This window comes from Oryctolagus cuniculus, chromosome X (assembly GCF_051225735.1).
Source record: "Oryctolagus cuniculus isolate XC-2025 breed Fujian yellow rabbit chromosome X, ASM5122573v1, whole genome shotgun sequence".
Lineage (NCBI taxonomy): Eukaryota > Metazoa > Chordata > Mammalia > Lagomorpha > Leporidae > Oryctolagus > Oryctolagus cuniculus.
In genome coordinates, this window is record NC_142888.1 from 77,029,329 (window position 1) to 77,056,505 (window position 27,177).

Genomic DNA, 27,177 nt, shown 5'->3' on the forward strand with positions numbered 1-27,177 from the left:
GCCTTGTCTATAGAGACTAGCAGAAATTTCTGCTAAGGAGTCTGAGTAGGGAGAGTGGGACATTTACCTCCTGCCCTATGTGGGCTGCAGTGCTGCCTCACAGGAAGCTGGGGACTCTGATATCAGAGACCTGACCTTATTTCTCCAGATCCTAGCTCCTAGGGGAGCAGAAATCTAGGCTGTTGGCTTTGTTGGCTTGTCCTTTTTGGCCACCTTTCTGGAGAGTCCTAGTGACTAAGAGCATTGAGGTAGAATGGCCCTTTTTTGTAGACCTCAGCTCTCCCAAAGGAAATTGCAGCAACGTCTAGGGTGGGTCATGTTCTTTTCCAGCTGGTACCTGCTAAAGAGCTTCTTCCCTGGTCCGCATATGTTAGGAATCCGGAAGTCTAGGGCCATCCCTGCAGTCCTGTCCTGTCATCAGCTTGGAATGGTGCTGAAAACTACTCTCTGTCCCCCTTATTTCACACTCTTGAGATTCCAAGGGTATTTCCAAGTCGTCTTATGTGGGCAGAGATTTTTCAGGGCCATCAGCTCTTTTTCCCAAACCTTGGGTCAGGGTTGACTTAAAAAGTCTGCTGCGCTGGTCCTTAGTCCAAGGCTGTGACGGTGCTGATATTCACTGCCTCCTTAGGCTGCAGCTATGTTGCTGCATGCCCTGACTCACAGAATGTAGACACCACCTCTGTCACATGTAAACCCACCTGCTTTCTTAGTAAGAGGAACCATAGTGAACAGTGCAAGGTTCTCAACAGAGCTCTTTAACTGTTTTTGACCACAGGTGTTTCAGAACAGAAATGGGAAAGCACAGCCAGTCCCAGGTACTGTGTGTGCTGGGTTGTGGATGAGTGATGAGTGTTGTCTCTCCTGCTTTTCAGGAAGAGTCTATTCATGCCTTGACAGCAGCAGAGGTTCCTGCGGTGTCAGCAGCCCTCAGGAAGGAGACAGCGCTGGCCGGCGCCACGGCTCACTAGGCTAATCCTCCGCCTGTGGCGCCGGCACCCCGGGTTCTAGTCCAGGTCGGGGCGCCAGATGCTGTCCCGGTTGCCCCTCTTCCAGGCCAGCTCTCTGCTGTGGCCCGGGAGTGCAGTGGAGGATGGCCCAAGTCCTTGTGCCCTGCACCCGATGGGAGACCAGAAGCACCTTTAACCTGGCTTCGAATCAGCGCAGTGCGCTGGTGCAGTGCACCTGCCTCGGCGGCCATTGGAGGGTGAACCAACAACAGGGGGAAGACCTTTCTCTCTGTCTCTCTCTCTCACTGTGCACTCTGCCTGTCAAAAAAAAAAAAAAAAAAGTGCTGAGGTAGGTGAGATCCTGACACAGGACAGTGCTGTTCACCTGCCTGGTAGACGGGGCTCCCGGCTCCCGAGTGAGGTCCTCACGGTGGGACCCCCAGTAGGAGATGGGGGATTAATTAACTCTGAACTGTGTGTCCGTTAAGGGAGTGGGCATAGCTCCAAGGAATGGGAGGTCAGATACCAGGGGGCAGGGGAGATGGGAAGGGATAGGCCTGCTTCCCTGTGAGGCCATCTGTCCTGGGGGAGAAGTGAGGTAGGCCCCGCATGGGCAGGGCTGTCTCTTGCAGACCCATTGGAAATGCAGGGTTTTCAGGCCTTTGCTTTCCTGTGCTGGAGCCTGGGCCCCTTCCTATGGATGCCTGTTCCTCCGGTGATCTCCAGATGTGTCCTGGGCACACATCAATGTCCCGAACCAACTGTAGGGCCATTTGGGGACTTGGAACATGGTGTTGTTGGAATAGTGAGACGGTGCTCAGGCTAAATCCTGGGGCTGTCCTCAGTCTCTTCCTAATGCCCATCTCTCCATGACCCTCAGTCTGTGTTTGACAGCCCAAGGAAAAGGGTGCTGGTGTGAAATGTCGCTCGCTTCCTGGGTAACACCAACTTCTCACTGACTTCTTTGATGATGTGTTTACCTTCATTTCCATTGGCCCATCCACATGTTCCACTGCCAATCTTGTGGTTAGAATTAGTGGCCACTTGATCCTGGGTCAGGAGGTAGGTAGGTCTGTCGTTGTGGCTTTTGTGGCCCCTCCTGAGTCGGGGGAAACCCCAGGTTGTGCATCCATGGTCAGGAGGAGGGCAGAGTGGCTCCACACGTGGAGGTGACCTTGTCCAGGACCAGGAGGTTTGCGTTACCTTGCTGAGCTCCTAATGGCTGTGCCCTCCATTCACTGCTCCCCCTGGCTCTTCATTCTACCTGCACGTGCACCAACTTGCTCCCCTCCCAACTTACTGAGCCGTGTGTGCATGCAGCTACTGGTCCCCTGCCTTCTATATCCCCCACATCTGCCTGAGATCCACTGTGGATAGAGATACCTCCTAGTCCATGTACTTGTGCCAGTGTATGTTTCCCTCTGCTACCATCTGGGAGTTCACAGGCAAGCACTCTGGGTCAGGGACAAGGAGAGGAGGTGTGTTTGCTCTGGCTCCTGGCTGTCCTCCTGACTGGCCTGAGTGGGGAACCCTCCCTGTCTATAGTCCCGGGGAGAGCCCTGTGAGCGTGGTCGGGCACTGAGGCCTGTGGTCCTGTGATGGCTGTAACTCCTCACTCTCTGCGCCTTCCCAGTACCTCTCAGTTCCTGTCCTTTATGTCAGCCTGCCTGTGACAACATGTCACATGGACTTCTCAGACATTCAGACCACCCCGGGCCTCCGGGCCTAGCTGACAGCACATAGGCAGTGACAAGGTCCCAGTCAGATGGATCCTGAGTGAGGTGGGTAGGAGCCTGTGATCTCCTTGGCTGGGAGGACTAAGCGAACTCCAGGGCTGAGGGGCAGCTGGGATATGCAGAGGTGTCTAGAGGTACCCTGAAGTGCAGGGCCTGCCTGCCCGTCTGAGAACAGTCCAGGAGCAGTGAGCTAAATCCAGACTGTGCGGAAAACGGGGCCTGTTCAGCCCTCAGTGCTGTGCACTAGCTCTTCCTGTTTGCCTCAGAGCCAGGCGGAGCCGCCCTGCTGGGTAGCGGCCCTGCTGATCACCAGTTGGACTGTGCTTGGCGTTTTTTGCTGTGCGAAGGGCGGAGGGAAGACCCGCGGAGACAGGGTAGATGGCATTTGTGGTGCAATACTGCCATCAAGAGGATGTGATTTGCGGATTCCGCTGTCCCTTCAGGCTGTGCGCCTGCGCGAGACTAGCTTGGCAGGGAAGTGAGGGTGCAGGAGGTACCAGGGCCATCCTGGGTGGCCCCAGAGCCCTTGATAAGCTTAACCACCAGGTTGTCTGGGCTGTGGCGGTCCCAGAAACACGTAGCCATAAGAGGTAGATTCCCAGAGTGCCTGGTGACTGGATCAGCCAAAGCTCTGGCTCTGCAGTCGTGCCGAGTCCCTGTGTGGGCGGGGCTAGTGGGAGCCTCGGCCATGGCGTCCCTTTGCTGGAGGTAGGAGCGTCTGAGAGTTGTTCCCTTTGGCCTGTTCACCACATCTCTTGAGAGCCCATGTCTGCAGGAGCACACAGCCACTGTAGAGGGAAATGGGGCTCATCAGCCCTGACAGGTATCCTGGAGACCTCCGTCCCAAAGTGAAAGTGAGCCGTCTTCCTGCGCCGAAGAAGCCATGAGAGGCAGTGATCTGCATGGGCCTTCGCTCCTGAAGGGCAGCGAGAGTGAAGCGCGCCAAGGGTGGACTGAAAGAGCTGCTCACTCTCCCTCGTTGTGACCCCGAAGAGAGTATGAAGAGAGTACTCAGGAACTGTGCCTCCCCTCCTGGGAAGGGACCCAGTGCCCTGGGCCAGCTTCAGCTCCAGGTTGCAGAACATGGCGGCCACCGAGGACTGGCCCCCACCGCCTCTGCAGCCTGGCAGGCCCGGCCACTCGGGACCCCTGGGTGGATGATCCTAGCTCGTTCACTTTCTACACCAGCTGTCGTCACGCCTGTTGTCCAGCCCCCATCCCACTTTTTCTCCTTTCAGAAGCCATGCAGATATGGGCAGTGACGGGTGGACTAGAAGTGATTCAGAAACAGCTTCCGCTGGATGGCACTGTTGCTCCAGAAATGGAACCATCCTGGCGTCCCACCTCTCCCTCCGCCTTTTGTGGCTGAAAAAAAAAAAATCATGAGAGGCCATGTCTAGCACGTGGACAGTGAGGCTTGTGCTCTGGATCACCTCAGGGCAGATAGGACAGATGTCTCCATCGAGCTTCCCGGGTTGCCACTTGTGGGTCAAGTCGCTGAGTCCTGGGTCCCCCAGACTGCAGATCAAGGTTAAGACCTATGGCTTTGCAGCTCCTTCTAGGCAGATAGATTATGTGAAAGTGAGGTTGTGCTCTCCACTCAGCCGCCCCAATGTGCATTCGTTGAACCGTGCACACTCATGGGCGTTCTCACATACCTACTCTTCTGTGTGTGTTAGTGTGTATGCTTGGCCCCATTCCTTTTATTTTCTCCCATCTCCACCTTAGAGTTGCCACCAATGACTATGTCGATTCCTTCCAGTTTCCAGATATCCTATCTATCTGTTTTCCCTGCCAGCCCCCTAGTGGGCATTGCTTTTCAACTGACCCCGGGTCAGGTATTAGGAGGGCAGGTGGCTGTCTCCTGCAGCACCTGCCTGCCCTCCTGACTGGCCCATGTGTGGGTCCCACATCATCTAAAGCCAAGGGGCCTGCTGTGGGAGAGGGACCAGGTGCTCAGGCCCCATTGCTTTGGGTGGCAGTTTCTTGTCAGTCATCACTGTTTTCCCGTGTCTTTGAGCTGGTGCACCTGCACCTTCCCTCTTTGTGTCTGACTGTTGGAAATGGCGTGGTCAGGTTGGTCTTCTAGCCACTCATGAGAATGCCCAAGACAGAAGCTTCCCAGGTAGGAGGTAGGTGGCTTAAATCCACTTTTAAAACTGTTCAAAGTATTTCCTGTGGTCTCATCCACAGTGAGTGTAAAGATAACAGCTATGTTTGTACCTATTGAAGTATATTCTTAGGTTGACTTCATGGGGTGGATTTTTGATTTATCTGGCAGAAGTCTAAAGTGACCGTGCTTGCAAGGCTGCCAGTCCTCTTTGCTAGTCCCAAGGTAGGGTAGATTACAGAATGCCTTAAATGCATCTCCAGTCTAAGGCTTTGAAGGTGGTTGTGTCTTTACGCTCCTTTGAATTGCATATGTGCTGCTGCAGTGCTGTACCCACAGAATATAGACACCATGTCACTTGTTAACCCACCTGTTTTCCAAGAAGTGGAGCCCAACCCACTCTTCCTCATATTGGAAGACTGAGTGACAGCACACACACAGCACCTGGAAGCCACGTTGAAAAAGTTTTGCCTGATGCTACTCTTGCTGCATACATGCCTGTTGCTTCAGCTTTCATGTGCTCTCCCTCCAGACTTTGCAGATAAAATAAAATAAAATAAAATAAAATAAAATAAAATAAAATAAAATAAAATAAAATAAAATAAATGCAGAAAGACCCAAAGCCAGCCTGTCGCTAGATGGGTGGTTTCCTAGGTTGCCATGTTAGGAGGTGCTATCCCCTTGTCTCTGGCTCTCTGTTGGGGGGTATAGGACCCATGGGAAAGCATCTGAAACAATTGACATATCTGCATATGAGTCTCTCTGTCAGCACCTGAAGCCATGTGCAAATGTCATGATCACTACTCACCAGTGTTCTGGGCACACGGTAGACACTGAAACGTGGACTCTACTGAATGCATTTACTACTTTCATAGGGGGCATTGCCGCATCCCAGCAGCCGGATTATGGCCTGGATTTCCCCTCTTCAGAGTGCATCATTGCCTGTCCTCTTTCCTCATGGAATGCAGTCTAATCTTGCCAGTGTCTTACCCAGGTAAGGGGCAGAAGTACCCTAGAAGGGAATAGGGGTAGCAAGACATGATGGGGGCTGTGACAGGTATGAAAATGATTCCCTGACTCGGCACCATGGGTCTACCATTGTTACTCATCATGGAGTGCCCTGGATAGCAGGTTCTTGAGTCAGAAGGAAAGTGCAGTTGGTACTGCTAAGCCACTGACTGCCCTGAGGGCAGGTGGATTGACAAGCCATTTTAATTATCTCTTGCTCCTCTGTTGGGGGGATGTAAGACTCATGGGACTCCATGCAAAGAATTGATGAGTCTGTGTATGTGTTCCTACATCAGTATCTGATACCATGTGCAAAGTTCATGTTCACTGCTCCTCAGTGTTCTGGGAATACTGTGAACACTTTGGGCCTGGACGTCACTGGATACATTTACTGTTTGATGTGGGGAGCATTCCCTTATTTGCAGCAGGTGGGATGGTGGCCTGGGATTCCCTCTCGTAGCCGTGCATCATTCCCCGACTCTGTCCCCATAGAGCAGAGTTTAATCTACCCAGCGTTTAACCCAGGTTAAGGGCCCAGGATCAGCTCTGTGAAGGATTTGGCCATTGTTGGGGCAGAAGGATTCGACAGGGGCCATATCCAGTGAGTTGACAGGGAGAATGGTGCTGTGGCTCACCTCCCTGGGTCTGATGTCACTCCCCATGTGGTGCCCAGATTATCAAGTCCGGGAGTCAGGAAGAGGGCTGTGGGGGCGGGGGTGTATGTAGGCAGCTGACCTCCCTCAGGCACAGGGATTGACGGCGCATCACAGGAATCTGTACATGAAATTGGTTTTAGTCTCCACTCAGCCCCCTCTCCATTCACTCCCTGATTCTTTCATTTCCTTCATACATGTGTGCCCACGCACTTTCTCACTCACATATTTCTTTTTTTATATCTGTATGTACATGTGTATGTATTCTCATTATCCTTTTTCTTTCTCCTGTAACCATCATGGAGATACTACTTGGCATAGGGATTCCTTCTATTTATAATATTAGCCCTGTTCATTACACACTGATCCCTCCCCAGGGGGTGTTCTGCCTTCCACACCTCGTGTGGACCCTCCATCCAGTTACAACCAGCTGTAATTATCCTGCTGTGTGATTTCAGTGTTCAGTGCTAAAGAAAGCAAACGTAGAAACAGCGTGAGTGTGTACGATGGGTACACTGTATTAGAGTCTGTGTCAGAGGCAAGCAGCTGGGGACTGAGACATCGCCACATCCTCCCAGGACTGCTCTTATTCCTGTAGAGGACAGAGGCAGGTCTGATGCAGCCGGCGTAGAGTGTATTCATGTTCAGGCTGTACATTACTCGGAGTTCCTAGTTGACTGAAGATTTATCAAGGAGTGTGTGGCCCTCCCTGGGGTGTTTAGGAACACTGTTCACAGTCATTTCCTTTTCCTTTTCCCTTTTCATTTCCTTTCTCTCTTTTTTACAATTTATTTATTTATTTGCAGGACAGAGTTACAGAGAGAGAGGGAAAAGCAGAGAGATCTTCCATCCATTTTTTTCACTCCCTAAATGGCTGCAGTGGACAGAGCTGGGCAGGTCCAAAGCCAGGAGCCAGGAGATTCTTCGAGGTCTCCCACGTGGTGGCAGGGACCCAAGCATTTGGGCCGTCTTACGCTGTTTTCCTAGGAACATAAGGCAGGGAACTGGATTGGAAGTGGAGCAGCTAGGACTTGAATAGACACCTATATGGGGTGCCAGTGCCACAGGTGGAGGTTTTACCCGCTATGCCACAGCAACAGCGCCTCACAGCCAACTGTCTCCTATCCCTTTCCCAGGCCCTCATGGAGTGAGGAACATCTGCTGTTTTGTATCAGAGGCACAGAGAGATGGAAAAGCATAGCCATTCTCAGATACTGTGGGTGCTGGGTTGTGGGTGAGTGATGAGTGTTGTTTCTCCTGCTTTTCAGGAAGAGTCTCTTCATGCCGGGGCAGCAACAGAGGGCTTGTGGTGTCAGCAGCCCTCAGGAAGAAGACAGTGCTGAGGTAGGTGGGATCCTAACACAGGGCAGTGCTGTTCACCTGCCTGGTAGAAGGGGCTCCCGGCTCCTGAGTGAGGTCCTCATGGTGGGACCCCCCAGTAGGAGATGGGGGATTAATTAACTCTGAACTGTGTGTCCGTTAAGGGAGTGGGCATAGCTCCACGGAATGGGAGGTCAGATACCAGGGGGCAGGGGAGATGGGAAGGGATAGGCCTGCTTCCCTGTGAGGCCATCTGTCCTGGGGGAGAAGTGAGGTAGGCCCCGCATGGGCAGGGCTGTCTCTTGCAGACCCATTGGAAATGCAGGGTTTTCAGGCCTTTACTTTCCTGTGCTGGAGCCTGGGCCCCTTCCTATGGATGCCTGTTCCTCTGGTGATCTCCCGATGAGTCCTGGGCACACATCAATGTCCCGAACCAACTGTAGGGCCATTTGGGGACTTTGGAACACAGTGTTGTTCGAATAGTGAGACGGTGCTCAGGCTAAATCCTGGGGCTGTCCTCAGTCTCTTCCTAATGCCCATCTCTCCATGACCCTCAGTCTGTGTTTGACAGCCCAAGGAAAAGGGTGCTGGTGTGAAATGTCGCTCGCTTCCTGGGTAACACAAACTTCTCATTAACTTCTTTGATGATGTGTGTACCTTCATTTCCATTGGCCCATCCACATGTTCCACTGCCAATCTTGTGGTTAGAATTAGTGGCCACTTGATCCTGGGTCAAGAGGTAGGTAGGTCTGTCGTTGTGGCTTTTGTGGCCCCTCCTGAGTCGGGGGAAACCCCAGGTTGTGCATCCATGGTCAGGAGGAGGGCAGAGTGGCTCCACACGTGGAGGTGACCTTGTCCAGGACCAGGAGGTTTGCATTACCTTGCTGAGCTCCTAATGCCATTGTGGCTGTGCCCTCCATTCACTGCTCCCCCTGGCTCATCATTCCACCTGCACGTGCACCAACTTGCTCCCCTCCCAACTTACTGAGCCGTGTGTGCATGCAGCTACTGGTCCCCTGCCTTCTATATCCCCCACATCTGCCTGAGATCCACTGTGGGTAGAGATACCTCCTAGTCCATGTACTAGTGCCAGTGTGTGTTTCCCTCTGCCACCATCTGGGAGTTCACAGGCAAGTACCCTGGGTCAGGGACAAGGAGAGGAGGTGTGTTTGCTCTGGCTCCTGGCTCTCCTCCTGACTGGCCTGAGTGGGGAACCCTCCCTGTCTATAGTCCCGGGGAGAGCCCTGTGAGCGTAGTCAGGCGCTGAGGCCTGTGGTCCTGTGATGGCTGTAACTCCTCACTCTCTGCGCCTTCCCAGTACCTCTCAGTTCCTGTCCTTTATGTCAGCCTGCCTGTGACAACATGTCACATGGACTTCTCAGACATTCAGACCACCCCGGGCCTCCGGGCCTAGCTGACAGCACATAGGCAGTGACAAGGTCCCAGTCAGATGGATCCTGAGTGAGGTGGGTAGGAGCCCATGATCTCCTTGGTTGGGAGGACCAAGCGAACTCCAGTGCTGAGGGGCAGCTGGGATATGCAGAGGTGTCTAGAGGTACCCTGAAGTGCAGGGCCTGCCTGCCCGTCTGAGAACAGCCCAGGAGCAGTGAGCTAAATCCAGACTGTGCGGAAAACGGGGCCTGTTCAGCCCTCAGTGCTGTGCACTAGCTCCTGTTTGCCTCAGGGCCAGGCGGAGCCGCCCTGCTGGGTAGCAGGTCACCAGTGGGACTATGCTTGGCGTTTTTTGCTGTGCGAAGGGCGGAGGGAAGACCCGCGGAGACAGGGTAGATGGCATTTGTGGTGCAATACTGCCATCAAGAGGACGTCATTTGCGGATTCCGCTGTCCCTTCAGGCTGTGCGCCTGCGCGGGACTAGCTTGGCAGGGAAGTGAGGGTGCAGGAGGTACCAGGGCCGTCCTGGGTGGCCCCAGAGCCCTTGATAAGCTTAACCACCAGGTTGTCTGGGCTGTGGCGGTCCCAGAAACACGTAGCCGTAAGAGGTAGATTCCCAGAGTGCCTGGTGACTGGATCAGCCAAAGCTCTGGCTCTGCAGTCGTGCCGAGTCCATGTGTGGGCGGGGCTAGGGGAAGCCTTGGCCATGGCGTCCCTTTGCTGGAGGTAGGAGCGTCTGAGAGTTGTTCCCTTTGGCCTGTTCACCACATCTCTTGAGAGCCCATGTCTGCAGGAGCACATAGCCACTGTAGGGGGAAATGGGGCTCATCAGCCCTGACAGGTATCCTGGAGACCTCCGTCCCAAAGTGAAAGTGAGCCGTCTTCCTGCGCCGAAGAAGCCATGAGAGGCAGTGATCTGCATGGGTCTTCGCTCCTGAAGGGCAGCGAGAGTGAAGCGCGCCAAGGGTGGACTGAAAAGCTGCTCACTCTCCCTTGTTGTGACCCCGAAGAGAGTACTCAGGAACTGTGCCTCCCCTCCTGGGAAGGGACCCAGTGCCCTGGGCCAGCTTCAGCTCCAGGTTGCAGAACATGGCGGCCACCGAGGACTGGCCCCCACCGCCTCTGCAGCCTGGCAGGCCCGGCCACTCGGGACCCCTGGGTGGATGATCCTAGCTCGCTCACTTTCTACACCAGCTGTCGTCACGCCTGTTGTCCAGCCCCCATCCCACCTTTTCTCCTTTCAGAAGCCATGCAGATATGGGCAGTGACGGATGGACTAGATGTGATTCAGGAACAGCTTCCGCTGGATGGCACTGTTGCTCCAGAAATGGAACCCTCCTGGCATCCCACCTCTCCCTCCGCCTTTTGTGGCTGAAAAAAAAAAAATCATGAGAGGCCATGTCTAGCACGTGGACAGTGAGGCTTGTGCTCTGGATCACCTCAGGGCAGATAGGACAGATGTCTCCATCGAGCTTCCCGGGTTGCCACTTGTGGGTCAAGTCGCTGAGTCCTGGGTCCCCCAGACTGCAGATCAAGGTTAAGACCTATGGCTTTGCAGCTCCTTCTAGGCAGATAGATTATGTGAAAGTGAGGTTGTGCTCTCCACTCAGCCGCCCCAATGTGCATTCATTGAACCGTGCACACTCATGGGCGTTCTCACATACCTGCTCTTCTGTGTGTGTTAGTGTGTATGCTTGGCCCCATTCCTTTTATTTTCTCCCATCTCCACCTTAGAGTTGCCACCAATGACTATGTCGATTCCTTCCAGTTTCCAGATATCCTATCTGTTTTCCCTGCCAGCCCCCTAGTGGGCATTGCTTTTCAACTGACCCCGGGTCAGGTATTAGGAGGGCAGGTGGCTGTCTCCTGCAGCACCTGCCTCCCCTCCTGACTGGCCCATGTGTGGGTCCCACATCATCTAAAGCCAAGGGGCCTGCTGTGGGAGAGGGGCCAGGTGCTCAGGCCCCATTGTCTTGGGTGGCAGTTTCTTGTCAGTCATCACTGTTTTCCCGTGTCTTTGAGCTGGTGCACCTGCACCTTCCCTCTTTGTGTCTGACTGTTGGAAATGGCGTGGTCAGGTTGGTCTTCTAGCCACTCATGAGAATGCCCAAGACAGAAGCTTTCCTGGTAGGAGGCTTCTTGTGGTCTCTTCATACTGAGTGGTAAAGATTATCAGCTGTGTTTGCATGTCTTGACGTACATTCTTTTTTTTAAAAAAATTGAGAGGTAGGTTAATAGTGAAAGGGGGAGACAGAGATCTTCCTCCTGCTGGTTCTCTACCCATACTGGTGCAACAGCTAGAGCTGAGGTTATCCAAAATGGGAAGCAGGAGCTTCCTCCAGGTTCCCATGCTGGTGCAGGTGCCCAAGGACTTGGGCCATCTTCTGCTGTTTTCCCAGGCCATAACAGAGAACTGTTATCAGCAGAGGAGCATCTGGGACATGAAGTGGCCCTAACTGTTATGCTGAGCTCAATGTACTGATCCCGAGTGGGATCCTCATCATGCTCTGTGCTATGCAAGAAGGTGATTGGGAACAGTTCTTGGGGGTTTGTATCATAGACGTGTATTGATGAGAGTCAGTGGAAGCCAAACTAGCATGTCCATTCCTAGCCTTCTTCTACTCTGCATTTACCAGCATTTCTCTGTTCTCTCTACAGCGTGCGGTCCCTGACAGCATGGCCTGCACCATATCCCCTTGGCTTGGATGGGCTTTGATCCTATGTTTGGGACTATATTCTACTTTCACTGTCCCAAGGCACTGTCCCCTGGGTGACCTTGCTTGCATTGGCAAGCAGGGATGAAGGGACCAAGTGCTGTGCAATTGTTTGGGCTCCTGATTGCCAGACAGGATGGCCACTCACTCCTGAGTCTGTCAGGCTTTGGCTTGTGGTACTCCTGTGTGGGCAAGCCAGACCCCTCACTTTGTCATGCCAATTCTGGACATGCCCCATGACATGGTAGGTGCCAGTGCCAGCATTACCTGTGTACCACAAACCCACTCTTTCTGATCTTGGAAGGCTTCTATACTAGGACACACAGTGTGGAAGCCACACTGAAAAAGTTTCTGGTTTATGTCACTGTTGCTCCATGAAGGTCAGCACTCCTCTTCCTTTACCTCTTTGGCCTCTCTATAGACCCTTTGCAAATGAAACAATACCAGGGAAGGCCCAAAGCCATCCAGGGCCTAGAAGGGTGGTTCATGGGTTCACCCAGAAGTGTGGTCTTATGGTCCTTGGGTCAGATAGAGGGCCAAGGGGGTGCACACAGGCCAGTAACCACCCTGAGAGCAGGTGGATTGACAGCACATTTTTGGAATCTGTACATGAAATTGCTTTTACTCACCTCTAGGCCCAGTTTATTCATTCATTCACACATATGTATATACATACTTTGTCATTTATTTATGTCTTTGTATATGTGTGTGTGTATATGTGTGTATACATGCTCTCATTTTTTTAAAGATTTATTTATTTGAAAGGCAAAATTATACAGAGTGAGATATCAATAGAGATACTGATTTTCCACCTACTTCTCACTTCCCAGATGGCTGTAATACCTGGGGCTGTGCCAGGCTGAAGCTAGGAGCTTGGAGCTATTTCCTGGGGTCCCACTTAGGTGCAGGGGCACAAGGACTTGGGCCGTCTGCTGCTGCTTTTCCAGGTTCATTTGCAGGTATCTGGATTGGAAATGGAGCAACTGGTCTTGAACCGCCCATACGAGATGCCGGCATCACAGGTGGAGGCTTAACCTGCTAGGCCACGATGCTGGCCCCATTGTTTTCTTTCTCCCGTAACCACGTGTGAGATACCACTGTTCATAGGGATTCCTTCTATTTAAAATGGTAGCCCTTAGCATTGTACAATGATCCCTCTTAGCTTGTCTTTCTACCTTCTATACCTCCATAGACCCTCCACCTGGTGACAGTTTGATGTAATTATCCTGGTGTATGATTCAAGTGATCAGTGCTATTGAAAGCCAGTGTAGAAGCAGGGTGGTGTGTGATGGGTACATTGTATTGTATTAGAATCTATGTCAGAGGCAAGCAGCTGGGGACTGAGACATGGCCACATCTTCCCAGGACTGCTTTTGTCCCTGTAGAGGTTAGGGGTCAGAGGTCTGTGTGCAGCCAGTAGTGGAGCTCTTTGCCTTCCCACTTATTAATCTGCAAGCAGAGGAGCTGCTAACCCAGCGGAGGGTCTGGGGTTCCATTCACGGATGCTGCAGTGATTTTTCCAATACGTGTTCCTGTGGCCTCACTGAGAACACGGACGAGGAGGGACACTCTGCAGGGACAGATGGCATGGGGAGGGGTACTCATGAGTTCCACTGAAAGGACGAGGCAGGGGAAGACATCTGTCCTCTGTCTTCACAAGAGATCTTTCCATAAAATAAAAATTTTTATATCAGTCCCAAGTTAGGTTTTTTAAATGATTTGTTTGTTTGAAAGGCAACGGTACCGAGAGAGATGAAGACACAGGGAGAGAAAGATCTTCCATCTGCTGGTTCAGTCCTCAAATAGCTGTAACAGCTAGCACTGGGTAGACCGAAGCCAGAATACAAGACTTCATCTAGGTCTCCCACATGACAGACAAGTACCTGGGCCATCTTCAGCTGCATTCCAGATGCATTAGCAGGGAACTGGTTTGGAAGTGGAGCAACTGGGACTCGAACCAGCAATTACTTGTGATGCCGGCTTCTCAGGCCACGGCTCAACTCGTGGACTAACAACACTGGCCCTCCAAATTTGTTTATTTTCCAAAAGCTGAGTAGAACTAATATTCAGGCTGCACATTCTTCAGAATTCCCAGGTGACCCCTGACTTGATGGTGGAGAGTGAGGCCCTCCCTGGAGTGGCTGGCAGCACTGTTCTCAGCCACCTTCTACCATCCCATTCCCAGGCCTCATGGAGTGAGGAACATCTGCTGTTTTATTGCAAGTGGAGGGACAGAGAGACAGGGAAGCACAGCCAGTCCCAGGTACTGTGGGTGCTGGGTATGGGTGAGTGATGAGTGCTGTCTCTTCTGCTTTTCAGGAAGAGTCTGTTCATACTGTGACCTCAGCAGAGGCCCTGCGGTGTCAGCAGCCACATGGGGCAATTGTTCACTCTGCCTGGTGGAAGAGGCTTCTCAATGAGGTGGGCCTCCAAGTAAAAGTCAGGTGAGTAATTATCTCTGAATTGTATGTTCATTAAGGGATGGCCATAGCTTCAAGGAATGCGTGGTCAGAGTTCTGGGATGCAGGGGAGGGTGGCACTGGGTCCTTGGGAGGCCATCTGCCCTGGGAAGGAAGTGAGGTGGGCCCCACATGGGCAGAAGCGTCTCTTATCTTGGAGGCCCAGGGAGAAATGCAGTTTTCAGGCCTTTGCCTTGTGTATGGTGGAATGTGGGTCCCCTTCCTACCCATACCTGTTCCTCCTTTGATCTCCTAATGGGTCCTGGGCACAGATCAATGCCCTGAGCCCCTCCAGCAGGGTATTCGATATGTAGGCACACTGTTTGAATAGTGAGACAGTGCTCATGTTGTGTACTGGGGCTGTCCTCTCAGTCTCTTCTTAATGCCCATCTCTCCATGCCCCCCAGTCTCTGTCTTGACAGACCAAAAAAAAGCATGCTAGCGTGAGGTGTCACTCCCTTCACTCCCTTCCTGGGTAAAACCTAGCTTCTCCCTGATTTCTTTCCCATTTCTTTCCTGCTTTTGCCATTAACTGCCTCTGCCTTTCCTTGAGATTCCTCGCCATAAACAACTGGCCTATCCACATGTTTACTTCTGCAAACCTCCAGTGAGAATTGTTGAGCGGTTGATCCTGGGCTAGCAACTGTGTAGGTGGGTTGTTGCGGCTCCCGTTGCCCCTTCTGAATGGAGAATTCCCCAGGTTGTGCATATCTGTGGTCTACAGGGTGGCAGAGTGGATCCACACATGGAGGCGACCTTATCCAGGACAGGTGGCTTTCATTACCTTCCAGGAGCAATGCAAATGTGACTGTGCCCTCCATTCAGCCCCTACTTGTGTATGCATATACTTTGTTATCTACCTTCATACTGAACCATGTGTGCTTATGCGTGCAATTCCCTTTCCTTATACATCCCCACATCTTCCTTAAGGAGCCTCTGTGGATGAATTCCTCCTAATCAACGTACTGGCACCAGCATGTTCCCCTCTGCCACCATCTGGGAGTTCACAGGCAATGACCTTGGGTCAAGTACAAGGACAGGGGTGTCTGGCGTGGCACCTGGCTCCTGTCCTGACTGGCCGAGAGTGGGATCCCTGCCATCTGAAGGCCAGGGAGAACCCTGGGAGTGGAGCCAGGCACTGTGGTTTGTGGCCTGGGTGGCAGTGAGGCCTCCGTTTGTGTTCCTGGACAGCAGCGCTGAGTCCCTCAGCTTCCAAGCTGGCTGCCCGAGACTCTGTCACAGTGGCCTGTCAGTGACTCAGAGCATCTGCCTCCCTGGCACCTGTTGGACAAGCTGGCAGTGTGGACCCAGTGACTAGATCCCATGCAGACTGATGCTGAGTGAGCTGCAATCCTGGCCTTTGATCCCCTTGAAGGGACGTCCAGTGGGAAGGGGCAGCTCAGTAGGCATAGGTGTCTTCCACAGGAGGGGTGCCGAAGGGCAGCCCAAGAGGTGCATCCAGAAGCCATGCTGGACACCCGCGAGATGGCACTGGGTGTTTTTTTGCTCTGTGAAGGGTGGAGGGAGGAACTGTAGGGACATTGCCGGTGGCATTTGTGGTGTAACACTGCCATCAATTGGAAGTTGTTTGCGCGTCCACCAGCCCTGGTGGCCATATTCCTGCCTGGGACTGGTGTAGCTGAGAAGTCAGGGTGCAAGTTGCACCCTGCGAGGGTTCAGAGTCTAGGTAGGCTTGGGCCAGCTTGGTACCAGCATCTTGTGGGCCGTGGAGGCCCAGACACAGGCATGGCCAGGGGGCCGAGCTCCAGGGTGCGTGGTGGCTGTGACCCAGCCAGACAGAACTCGGGAGTCTGGCAGCGGCCATGTCTGGGCGAGGCTTGCAGAATTCTCTGCAAAGCCCTAGGTTGGTCCTGGACAGGATTTCCTCTGATTTCCCTCCTGGCCCAGCACCTAAGAGTACTGTGGCCATTGTATTATGTGACCTCTGGGCCCCAAGAGGATTCCTTCAGCCCTGAACCTGCCTCCTAGAAGACCACAGAGCTCTTCCAGTTTCAAAATCTACAGATCTATTTCCCTTCCTCTGACCCTGGCTCAGTCTTTTTGATATCAGAATATGGCCTTCTAAAAGTCCCCCAAAAGTCCCACCTGGGGTGCCATACGATATCACCATGTGCTTATTAATTCCCAATATTAATAAGCCTGTGTGGGTTCTTGCCTAATATTCAGAGAAGAATTCTGAATACTGGCATAAATGAACGTTTCAAGCTTTTATTCAGTGAGAGAAGTACATAGGAGAGTGAGGGCCCTATCTAAAAGTAGAGAGAAATTCTGAGTACCAGGAGCCAGCCATGTGGAGAAGCATCTAGGCCAGAAAGCATGAGGCAGGTGGCCCCAAGGCTACTCTCTCTGGAGGCCTAGGGCCACAGCAAGCCCCCCCCCCCGCCCCCACTGGCAAAAAGCTAAAGAAAGGAAAAGGGCAGGCACACTGTATCCCAGGCTTTTAATCCACTTCCAAAGGGGAGTGGTTTATTAACCTGATTGGACAGTGGGTGCACAGATGTGGCCAGGTAGGGGCATGAGGTCACACAGGGGCGTGGTGAAGCCATGGTCTTCCAACTCACAAACCTGATCAATTTTATTCTGTATGCCTGCCTACAGCACTTTCATTCGGCCTCCCTGTGTACTCCTGTGACGTTCCAGTCCCAGGACGAGCATAGAGCCACTCCTGACTGAAGTTGTCCTTAGCAGAAGGAGCTTGCAAGTATAGCAGTGCCCCCCATTCAGCCCCACCCCTTCACATGTTCATTCTCACCTGCATGTGCAGATAAGTTCTCACCTCCCAACTTAATCACTTGTACATATGTACACGTATTCCACTTCTTTTGGCAACCCTACCTCTGCCCTGGAGATCCACTGTGGATACATGTTCATCCTTATTAGAGAGCTAGCTCCAGTATGTGTTTCCCTATGCCCAATTCTGGAATTTTCAGGCAATGACCCTGAGCCTGAGCCGGTGCATGGACAGAGGGTGTCTTTGGTTGTGGCCCCTGGCTCCACTCCTGCTTGTTCTGGATTGTGGGACCTCCTTGTCTGCAGACCGGGGAGGGGGGGACCCTTGTGAGAGGAGGCAGGTCCTGAGCCCTGGGGTCCTGGGATGGCTGTAACTCCTCACTCTCTGCTCCTTCCTGGTACCTCTAGGTTCCTACCCTTTTTGTCTGGCTCCCAGAGACTACTGGTCAAAACTGGCCTGTGAATCAGTGAGAAGATGTGGTTGTCCAGGACCTTCTGGGCAGCTGTCGTTGGGGGAGTGCAGTGAACAGATCCCAGTGAGACTGCTTCCCCGTGGACTTGCCTGTGGAGCCCTTGCCGGTTCTCAGAGGGCTGAAGCCAGCTGCGTGGTATTCAATATGGAAGCACTAAGTGCAGGTGTGCTGGCGAGCATCGTTGTGCCATGGTATGGAAGGCAGTCCAGGAGGACAATGCAGAAGCCAGGCTGCATGGGCTCAGGGACGGTGCAGCACCAAGTCCTGTAGCTGTTCCTGCTCCCTGCAGAGCCAGATGGAGCCGCCCTGCTGTGTAACTGCCTCATTGGGTTCCCACTGGTCAGCTCTGGGTGTTTTTTGCAGCACAAAGGGCGGAGGGACTGGGCAGGTGATATTTGCGATACAATACTGCCATCAAGTGGAAGTGGCTTGCAGATCCCAGCAGCCCTGGCGTCTGTACACCTGCACAGGACTGGCTTGGCTGGGATGTGAGGTTGTTGGTGGGTCCTGGGCAGAGCCCTGGGAGGGCACAGAGCCCTTGGACACCCTGCCAGCTTGGCTCCCAGTGTCGTGTGGGCTGTAGAAGGTCCGGATACAGGCAGGACCAGGGTGCTGAGTTCCAGGGCGTGTGACAGCTGCAGCCAAGCTCGGCAGAGCTCAGGAGCCTGGTGGCAGCCATGTTGGGGCGGGGCTTGTGGAAGCCTCAGCCATTTTACTTTACTGGTAGTTGTGGGCATTTTCCTCTTTCCCGTTGTCTTAGGAGTGAAATAGGGAGCCACCTTCTTGGGGTACAGTTCTGTGGAAGGCTCTGCAGATCCAAGGGGGCTTGCAGAGGGACAGTGGGCTGCTTGAACAGTAATGAGGACTGGTGTATTCTCCTTCCTCTTTCCATTTTCGGAGGTGACCTATTCAGCCTGCCTACCGCAGAAGGTGAGGACCCCAGTCCCTGCGGGAACACCTACACTGTGCAGAGTGGAATGGCTTGCAATAGTACTAACAGACATGCTGGGCATCCTGAAAAGCTGAGAGATCTATGTCCTGTGCTGAAGAAGCCATAGATTGCCATGATAGGTGCAGCTTTGGTCCTGAGAACTGGAATTTCATGAAGCACACAAGCTTAGTGGAGAATAGTCAGGAACTTCTGCATCCACTTATGTCAAGAGACATAGTGCCCTAGAGATGCTTCAGCTCCTGTTTGTAAAACATGGTGGCCCCCGAGGACTCGACCCCACTGTCTCTGCAGCCTGCAGGACTGACCACTCAGGTTCCCTTGGTGGGAGAAGCTCAGCTCTCATTTTTCATACCAACTGTGGTGGTGACTACTCTGCTGCCAGTATCCCATTTTCCCTTATCACTGGAGCCTTCCCTGTGGGATGTGCTGGAGGACACAGTTCATTCTGAAACTGCTTCCACTGGATGGCGCTGCTGCTCCAGGAACGGAAGCACCCCTCTTCCCCAGCTCTCCCTCCGCCTTTTGTGGCTGAAAAAAAACAATGGAGTACTCCAAACAGAAAAAGCCAAGAATTAAGGATTACTGTGTTGGGGTATCTTAGCAAGTGGTGTCTGTAATGTTCTCTCTGGGGACTGTAATGTCAGTGGAAAGACAAGAAACACAGTGTGTCTATCTATGGAAGCATCATCTCCTATGGGTTTTGGGCAGAATCTCTTCTTCACCATTCTTAGTTTCCTCTACACACCGGTGGAGTTTTACACACCTTCCTGGGTCCTGTCTCTTCCTGCTTTCATGGGGACAAGAAGTCACAGCTTGTGCTAAGATCACTGCCCAGATTTCCAACTTGTTCTTGCCTCTGTAAATCTCTTGTGCGTTCCTTGACCTCAGCCCAGAGATTGCAGAGGCTCCTTCTCTGCCTGAACCTTCACCCTGTCAAGGACTCAGGAGCAGCCCTGGTGGCAGGAGTGCCTTGTGGGGATGTCAGGAATTGTCAGGGCCAAGTCTAGCTAGTGCACGGTGAGGGTGATTCCACCAAGAGGAAGTCATTTGTGGATCCTGCCAGCATTGAAGGCTGTGCAGCTGGCTTGACAGGAAAGTGAGGGTGCCAGCAGGTCCCGGGGTCACGCACTGGGAGGGCTCAGGCCTTTGGAGGCCCCGGCCAGCTCAGGCCCCCTGCATCTTGTGGGTTGTAGAGGCTCCGGACACAGGCAGGGCCAGGGGACCAAGCTCCAGGGTGTGTGGTGGCTGCGGCCCCGCGGGGCATAGCTCAGGAGCTTGGTGGCAGCCATGTCTGGGCGGGTCTAGTGGAAACCACTGACATGGATCTGTGAGCTGGAGCTGGGGGCATTTGCCTCCCTTCCCTTGTCCTAGGAGTGAGTGGGGCATCACTGCATCTGGGCAGAGTTCTTTGCAGGCTTCCCGGGGGTAAGGAGCTCCCAGGTGAAGTTGCACAGGGGCTTGCAGAGGGAAAGGGGGTTGCCTGAGCATCGGTAGGAAGTGGCACATTTTCCTCCCTCTGTCTCCTCAGAGGTGATCTGTTCAGCCTGCCTGCTGCATTCCATGAGGACCCCAGGCTCCATAGGAGCAAAGACACAGGGGAGAATGGCCACCCTCAGCACTAACAAGCACACTGGGGACCTCCTGAACTGGAAGTGATGCTTTTGCTGTGCTGAAGAAGCCATAAAGGGCAGGAACCAGGATTCACCTTTGCTCAAGATGAAAGCACACAAACCCTCTTCCCCTCGCGCCGAGAGAAACCACGTCCTGTCAGAACTACAGCAGCATGTTGTGCTTCCTCACAGGATGTGCACAGGACACAGTTCATTCTGAAACAACTTCCGCTGGATGGTGCTGCTGCTCCAGAAATGGAACCATCCCGTCTTCCCCATCTCTCCCTCCGCCTTTTGTGGCTGAAAAAAATAATGGTGTCCTCCAAATACAGGAACCCAGTATTACAGGTTTCAGGTGTTGGGGGTAGCTAGGCAGTGCTGTCCCTTAGTGGATGCTCTATCTTGTGAATATAAATGTAGGTGGAAGACAGGAGACCGAGTTTGTGTATCTGTAGATACATCCTTCACATATTTGTTCTGCTCACAATATCATAGTAAGGAATGCTCACTTTGCTGTGCAAAATTGTGGAAATTAAACCTGCCTCGCTGTATTTTTTCTTCTTCCAAAGCATCTTGGGTTTAGTTCAATCTTCTGAGAGAACAACTGCCCAACTTTCTTACTGATTTTTGCTTCGTTTCTTTGTTCTGTCTACATGACCCCAACCCTGCAAGACCCACAGGCCCTTTCTTGAGCATTGCCTTAGCTGCCCCTACTCCCCTCAGACCCAGGCAGAGTAGCCTATGTAGATTGCAGCCATGCAGGGCACCCACTAGTCAGCGCCGTTTTTTTCCTGCACGAAGGGAGGAGGGAGGACCCGAGGGTACAGGGCAGATGGCATTTGTGGTGCAATACTGCCATCAAGAGGAATTCATTTGCGGATACTGCCAGGCTGGCAGCTGAGCGCCTGCGCAGAACTGACTTCCCAGGGACGGGAGGGTGCAGGCGGGTGCTGAGGCCATTTCCACAGGGGGCTCAGAGCCCTTGGAGTCCTGGGGCAGCTCCATTTCCTGAGAGGAGTGGGCTCTGGAGGCTCTGGACCCAGGCAGTGGCAGGGGCTGAGCTCCTCCGGCACTTGTGGCCACTGTGTCCTAGCCCGGAAGAGCCCGCAGCCTGGTGGCAGCCATGTCTGGGCGGGGCTTGTGGAAGCCTCAGCCATTTTGTCAGAGCAGGAGCTGTGGGCATTTTGGTCCCTCCTCTTGTCTTAGGCGTGAAGTAGGGTGGCACACTTTGTATTCTGAATTGTCTGGGAGACTCCCAGTGGTCCAGGAACTGCCTGGTAGAGGAACACAGGGGCTTGTTGAGGGAAAGGGGGTTACATGAGCCCCAGTAGGGACTGGAGCATTTTCCTACCTCTGTCCTCTCATAGGTGACCTGATCAGCATGGCGGCCATCCCAGGAGGACCCAGTCCCCGCAGGAGCACAGATGCAGGCCAGCGGGGAATGGCGCTCATCAGTGTGACAGGTGTGCGGCTCCTCCTCAGTGCCAGTCAGGTGTCGCCTGTGCTGAGGGAGCTGTGACCTCAGCGAGCAGGAATCTGCTGTGCCCCTGAGACCTGCAGGGTGTGGGGGGCAGGGAGAGTAAAGCTCACCCAGTGCAGGGGAGCAGAGCTGCTCAGGCTCCCTGCTGTGCCCTGGTGGGGAGAGTCAGGAAGTGCTGCCTCCCCTCCTGTGCAGAGACACAGTGCCCTGAGATGCTTCAGCTGCAGGCTGTGCACCATGGCGGCCCCTGAGCACCGGCCCCACCGCTTCTGCGGCCTTACAGGCCGGGCCTCTCAGGATCCCTGGGTGGGGGAGCCCAGCACTCAACTTTCCACACCAACCTTGCTGGTGCCTGCTCTAGAGCACTGAACTCACTCTCCCTCACTAGAGCCTTCCACATGGGATGTGCTGGAGGACACAGAGGCCATTCTGAAACTGCTTCCTCTGGATGGCGCTGCTGCTCCAGAAATGGAACCATCCCATCTTCCCCATCTCTCCCTCCGCCTTTTGAGTCTGAAAAAAAAATGATGTACTCACATACAGGAACCAAAGATGAAGGTTCACTGTTTTGGTGTACAAGGGCAATGCTGTCCCTTAATTGAAGGCTTTCTCTGAGGACTGCAATGGAATGTTGTACCTGTTGATGCATCATCTCCTTATGGGATGTTGATCAGAATATTTTTTTTTTTAAACCTTGTGCCAAATTTTACTTAGTTGTCAATTTATTTGTTTAAATACAATTATTTTTTGTTAAGAAGGCTTTTACTTAATGACTACAAATTTCATAGGTACGGTTTTAGGAATATAGTGGTTCTTCCCCCCCATACCCGCCCTCCCACCTCTACTCCTATTTCACCTCCTACTCCCTCTCCTATCTCGTCCTTCATTAAGATTCATTTTTAATTAACTTTATATACAGAAGACCAACTCTATACTAACTAAAGGTTTCAACAATTTGCACCTACACACATACATACAAACTATAAAATACTGTTTGAGAACAAATTTTACAGTTAATTCTCATAGTACAGCTCATTGAGGACAGAGATCCCTACATGGGGAGTAAGTACACAGTGATTCCTGTTGTTAATTTAATATTTAACACTGTTTTTGATGTCAGTGATCACCCGAGGCTCTTGACATGAGCTGCCAAGGCTATGGAAGCCATTTGAGTCCACAAACTCCACCAGTATTTAGACAGGGCCATAATCAAAGTGGAAGTTCTCTCCTCCCTTCGGAGAAAAGTACATCCTTCTTTGATGGCCCCTTCTTTCCACTGGGGTCTCTCTCACAGAGATCTTTCATGTAGACCATTTTTTTGCCACAGTGTCTTGGCTTTCAGTGCCTGAAATGCTTTCATGGGCTTTTCAGCTGGATCTGAATGCCATTAGGGCTGATTCTAAGGTCAGAGTGCTGTTTAGGGCATTTGTCATTCTATGATTCTGCTGTGTGGACTGCTTCCCATGTTGGCACTTTCTTTACCTTTTTATTCTATCTATTGTTATTACCAGTCACTTGGTCTTATTTATGTGATTCCTTTGACACTTATTCCTATCTATATGATTCCATACTTCATATGATCACTTTAGCAGGTAAGATGGCATCAGTACCACCCAACTTAATGGGATTTGGAGTCTCCTGGCAAGTTTTTAGCTGTACCCTTTTAGGGGTAAGTCCATGGGAATGTATACTTTATAGCTCCTCCCTCTAATTCCTACTCTCTTTTTTTTTTTTAAAGATTTATTTATTTCAAAGTCAGAGTTACACAGAGAAAGAAGGAGAGGCAGAGAGAGAGAGAGAGGTCTTCCATCTGCTGGTTCACTCTCCATTTGGCTGCAATGGCCGGAGCTGCACCGATCTGAACCCAGGAGCCAGGAGCTTCTTCCTGGTCTCCCATGAGGGAGGAGGGCCCCAAGGACTTGGGCTATCTTCTACTGCTATCCCAGGCCATAGCAGAGAGCTGGATCAAAAGAGGAGCAGCTGGGACTAGAACCGACGCCCATCTGGGATGCCAGTGCTTCAGGCCAGGGCTTTAACCCGCTGCGCCACAGTGCCGGCAATTTTTTTTTAAGATTTATGTATTTGAAAGGCATAGTTACACAGAGAAGGAGAGGTAGAGAGGGAGAGGGGACAGGGAAGGGGTGGGGGGGGGAGGGGAGTGGGGAGAGGGAGAGTTCTTCTATTCGGTGGTTCATTCCCCAGTTGGCCGCAATGGCTAGAGCTGTGTCGATCCGAAGCTAGGAGCGTCTTCTGGGTCTCCCACATGGGTGCAGGAGCCCAAGGACTTGGGCTGTCTGCTACCGCTTTCCCAGCCCATAGCAGGGAGCTGGATGGGAAGTGGAGCGGCCAGGACTAGAACTGGAGCCCCTATGGGATGCTGGCACTGTAGGCGGTGACGTTACTGGATATGCCACAGTGCCGGTGCCTCCACTCTTACTTTTTACTGGGATCTACAGAAAATCTTAACCACTCCAGGATTTCTGTGCACACTTGTGGAATTTATACACACTCCCCTGAGTTCTTTTTCATGAGTATTCTTCTGTTTTGAGCAGAGTAAGTCAGAGCTTCACATGGAATGAGCTAGAATTTTCCCTCTTGTTATTGCCTCAGTTCCTCCCTCCTGTCTCCATGACCCTGCCCCAGGTGGAACCCCAGAGGCACCTACTCAAGGCAGAAGCTTCCTCCTCTGAAGGACTCAGGAGCAGCCCTAATGGGAGGAGGGATTGTGAAAACATCCGGAATTAGTGAGGCCAAGTGGACAGTGAGGGTGATGCCCTGGGTTACCTTCAGAGATCTATGGAGTTCCGTCACCCCAAGTTTCTCAGCTTGCCAGCCTTGGGTTCTGTGTATCTACTCTGGCTCCAGCCGGCAGCAGAGCTTGGTGAGGGACTATGGTTTTGCAGCTCCTTCTTGGGACTTTTGCTCTCCACTCATTCTCCACATGTTCATTTAATGAGTTTTTCATTCATTCATTCATTCATTCGCATGTGTACATTGACTTACACTCTCACATACTTACTGCTTTCTTTGTTAGTATGTATTTTTTGTCCTATTCCTCTTATATTCCCCCATATTCACCTTGGAGTTGCCACTCTTGAAATAGATTATTCCCAATATCTGGGATATCATAGCTGTATATTTTCTCTGCCAGCCCACTGGTGGATATTGTACAGCAGTTTACCCTTGGTCAGGTGGATGTCTGGTGAGGCACTTGCCTCCCATCCGGACTGGCCCCTTATTATCTGAAGGCCCCAGTGTCTTGGGGTGGCGGTTCCTTGTCAGTCTTCACTCACTCCAAATGTGTCTGAGGCGGTGGCTCTGCACGTCCCCTCTTTCTGTATGACTGTTGGAGACTTGGTGGTCAGGCTGGATTTTCAGCAACTTATGAGAATGCCCAGGTCGGAGGGTTTCCAGGTAGGAGGCAGGTGGTTTGGGATCCTCTGTATGCCCACTCGAGGTTTTTCCCATGGCTTCATCCTTGTCCAGTGGCAAAGATAGCAGCTGTGTTTCATGAGTTGAAATCCATTCATAGGATTTTATCCTGTGGCTGTAGCCTTTGGGAACCATACTCTGGGAGACTGTAGAATGGAGGATGAGATTCTAAGAGCCAGGGGTGCCAGATTTCAGACTGGATCTAAGTGGACACAGGTTCACTCTTGGTTTAGTAGAAGAAGCAGAGGAAGAAGAATAGGGGTGTGTGGGTACTAGAGAAGGCCTGTTGGCATTTCTCATTCATTACTGTGATCAAGATGATCTTTTTGCCCATCCTGAAATATTTTGGGTTACCTGGGTGAGTGCTATCCCTTAGTGAATGTTCTCCCTTGACAAGAGAAGAAACAGAATGTGTGCTTTTATGGACTAGCAGAAACTTCTCGCAAGGTGTCCTTACCCCAGTGAACGGTACAATTACCTCCTGCCCTTTTATGGATGTTGTGCTGGCTCAGGGGTCAGGGACTCTATCAGAGACCTGTCCTCAGCACAGTAGGTGTCTCCCCCTCGGGGAGCAGAGGCCTCGGCTGTTGGGTTTTCTTCCGTTTCATTTCTGGCTCACATTTCTGGAGGATCCTAGTGCCTAACAGCAGTGAGGTGGAATCACTTTGGTGTCCTGTTTGTCACCAGCCCTCCAGATCCGGATGTCAGGGCGTGCTGCGTAAGCTCAGCAGTATAGGCTGTAAGCACCCCCAACTCAGGCCCACCCTGGTTCTTTCTGGGCCTCCTACTCAGACACCTCACTCCGTTTTTATTCCAGATCCACCAACCATCAGGAGTGTCTGCCAAGGCCAGGGACCAGGTACATACTCCTGGGACCACAGCCCTTCTTCAGAGATCTTGACTCTCCCAGAGACAAGTGTCCAGATGTCTAGCACGGGTCATAGAGTTTTCCAGATCCTACCTGGTAAAGGCCTTGTCCTGGTCAGCTGTTGTCGGGAGTCTGCCAGGAAGTCTCTTGACCCTCTAGTCTCCTATGCTCCTTTTCCTTCATACACTCCAGTGGTGCAGAAACCTGTCTGTGTCTATTCATTTCACACTCTTCAGGTTGCATAATTTTGCCATGTGGTCTTATGTGGGTTAAAAATTCCAGGGCTGTGAGCCCTGTTACCCAAACCCTGGGTCAGGATTGACTTAAAATTCTTCTGGGCTGGTCCCTAGTCCAAGGCTATGACTGTGACGGTGCTGGTTCCCTCTGCTCCTTAGAGCTGGGCTGTGGTCTTGCATGTCTTATAGACACCTCCTTGGTCGCCTGTGTTCGCAGTAAGGAACCCTGTGAAATGATGCAAATCTGTTAGTAGAGCGTGTGTGCTGAACTGTTCCTGACAACAGGTGTCTGGAATCACACTCTGGAGGGTGATGTCCAACTCGAACACTGGTCCTGAGTGGGATCCTCAGCCTGCTGGGTCCTGTGGTCAGTGTGACTGAGAAGGTGTCCTGGGGGTCTGTGTCACTGTGTTGTTGGGAGTAAGTGGAAACCAGCTGGCATGCACGTCCCTAGTCGTCTTGTCCTCTTGTGCTCTGCCATCATCAGCAGTTTTGCATCCTCTGTACAAGGTGCAGCCTCTGACAGAGTGACCCCCACTACCCTTCTCGGTTTTGCAGGGCCTGGGGCCTGGGGCCTGCAGCTGGGTCTATATTCCCAAGGGTTTGGAGAGCCCAGGGCAGTGTCTGCTGCCTGACACTAGCTGAGATTCTAGAGGAAGGTCAAGCTAGAGGAAAAGTGCTGTGCAGTGCTTCTGGCTCCAAACTGCCAATCATGCTTAGCACAGTGACCTGCCATCATCCTCCACCCCACCCCCCCCCGCCACCTTCCTAGTGTGTGTGATCTCCCAGGTCTCTTCCCTGGACAATCCACACTCATGTTTTCACACCAGCTCTGGAACTGCTTACTGAGTTGGTGGAAGCCATTGTTAGCATTATGGAGACCCCTACAACCACTCTTTCTCATATTAGAAGCCATCTGTCATAGTCCAGTGACAAGGTGCGAGTCAGACGGTGCCTGGGTGAGCTCATGTCCTAGCATGACACGAAGGCTGAAGCTATGTGGGATGCAGTGGGTTTGGCCGGACTAGGTGCA

General features: G+C 52.4%; 1 protein-coding gene across 36 annotated transcripts in view; it reads left to right on the top strand.

The window, feature by feature from the left end:
* LOC103351904 (uncharacterized) overlaps nucleotides 1-27,177 on the top strand; it is a 250,964-nt gene that overhangs the window by 31,700 nt on the left and 192,087 nt on the right. For 34 of the 36 annotated variants that reach the window (XM_089323984.1, XM_089323983.1, XM_089323990.1 and 31 more), the window contains 3 exons: nucleotides 5,672-5,790; nucleotides 7,726-7,801; nucleotides 14,203-14,327. In XM_089323984.1, the coding sequence (XP_089180110.1) occupies nucleotides 5,672-5,790; nucleotides 7,726-7,801; nucleotides 14,203-14,327 (320 nt within the window). Of the gene's footprint in view, nucleotides 1-5,671; nucleotides 5,791-7,725; nucleotides 7,802-14,202; nucleotides 14,328-20,046; nucleotides 20,477-21,495; nucleotides 21,592-27,177 lie in introns of all 36 variants that reach the window. The other 2 variants (XM_089323994.1, XM_089323997.1) reach the window with 1 other exon arrangement.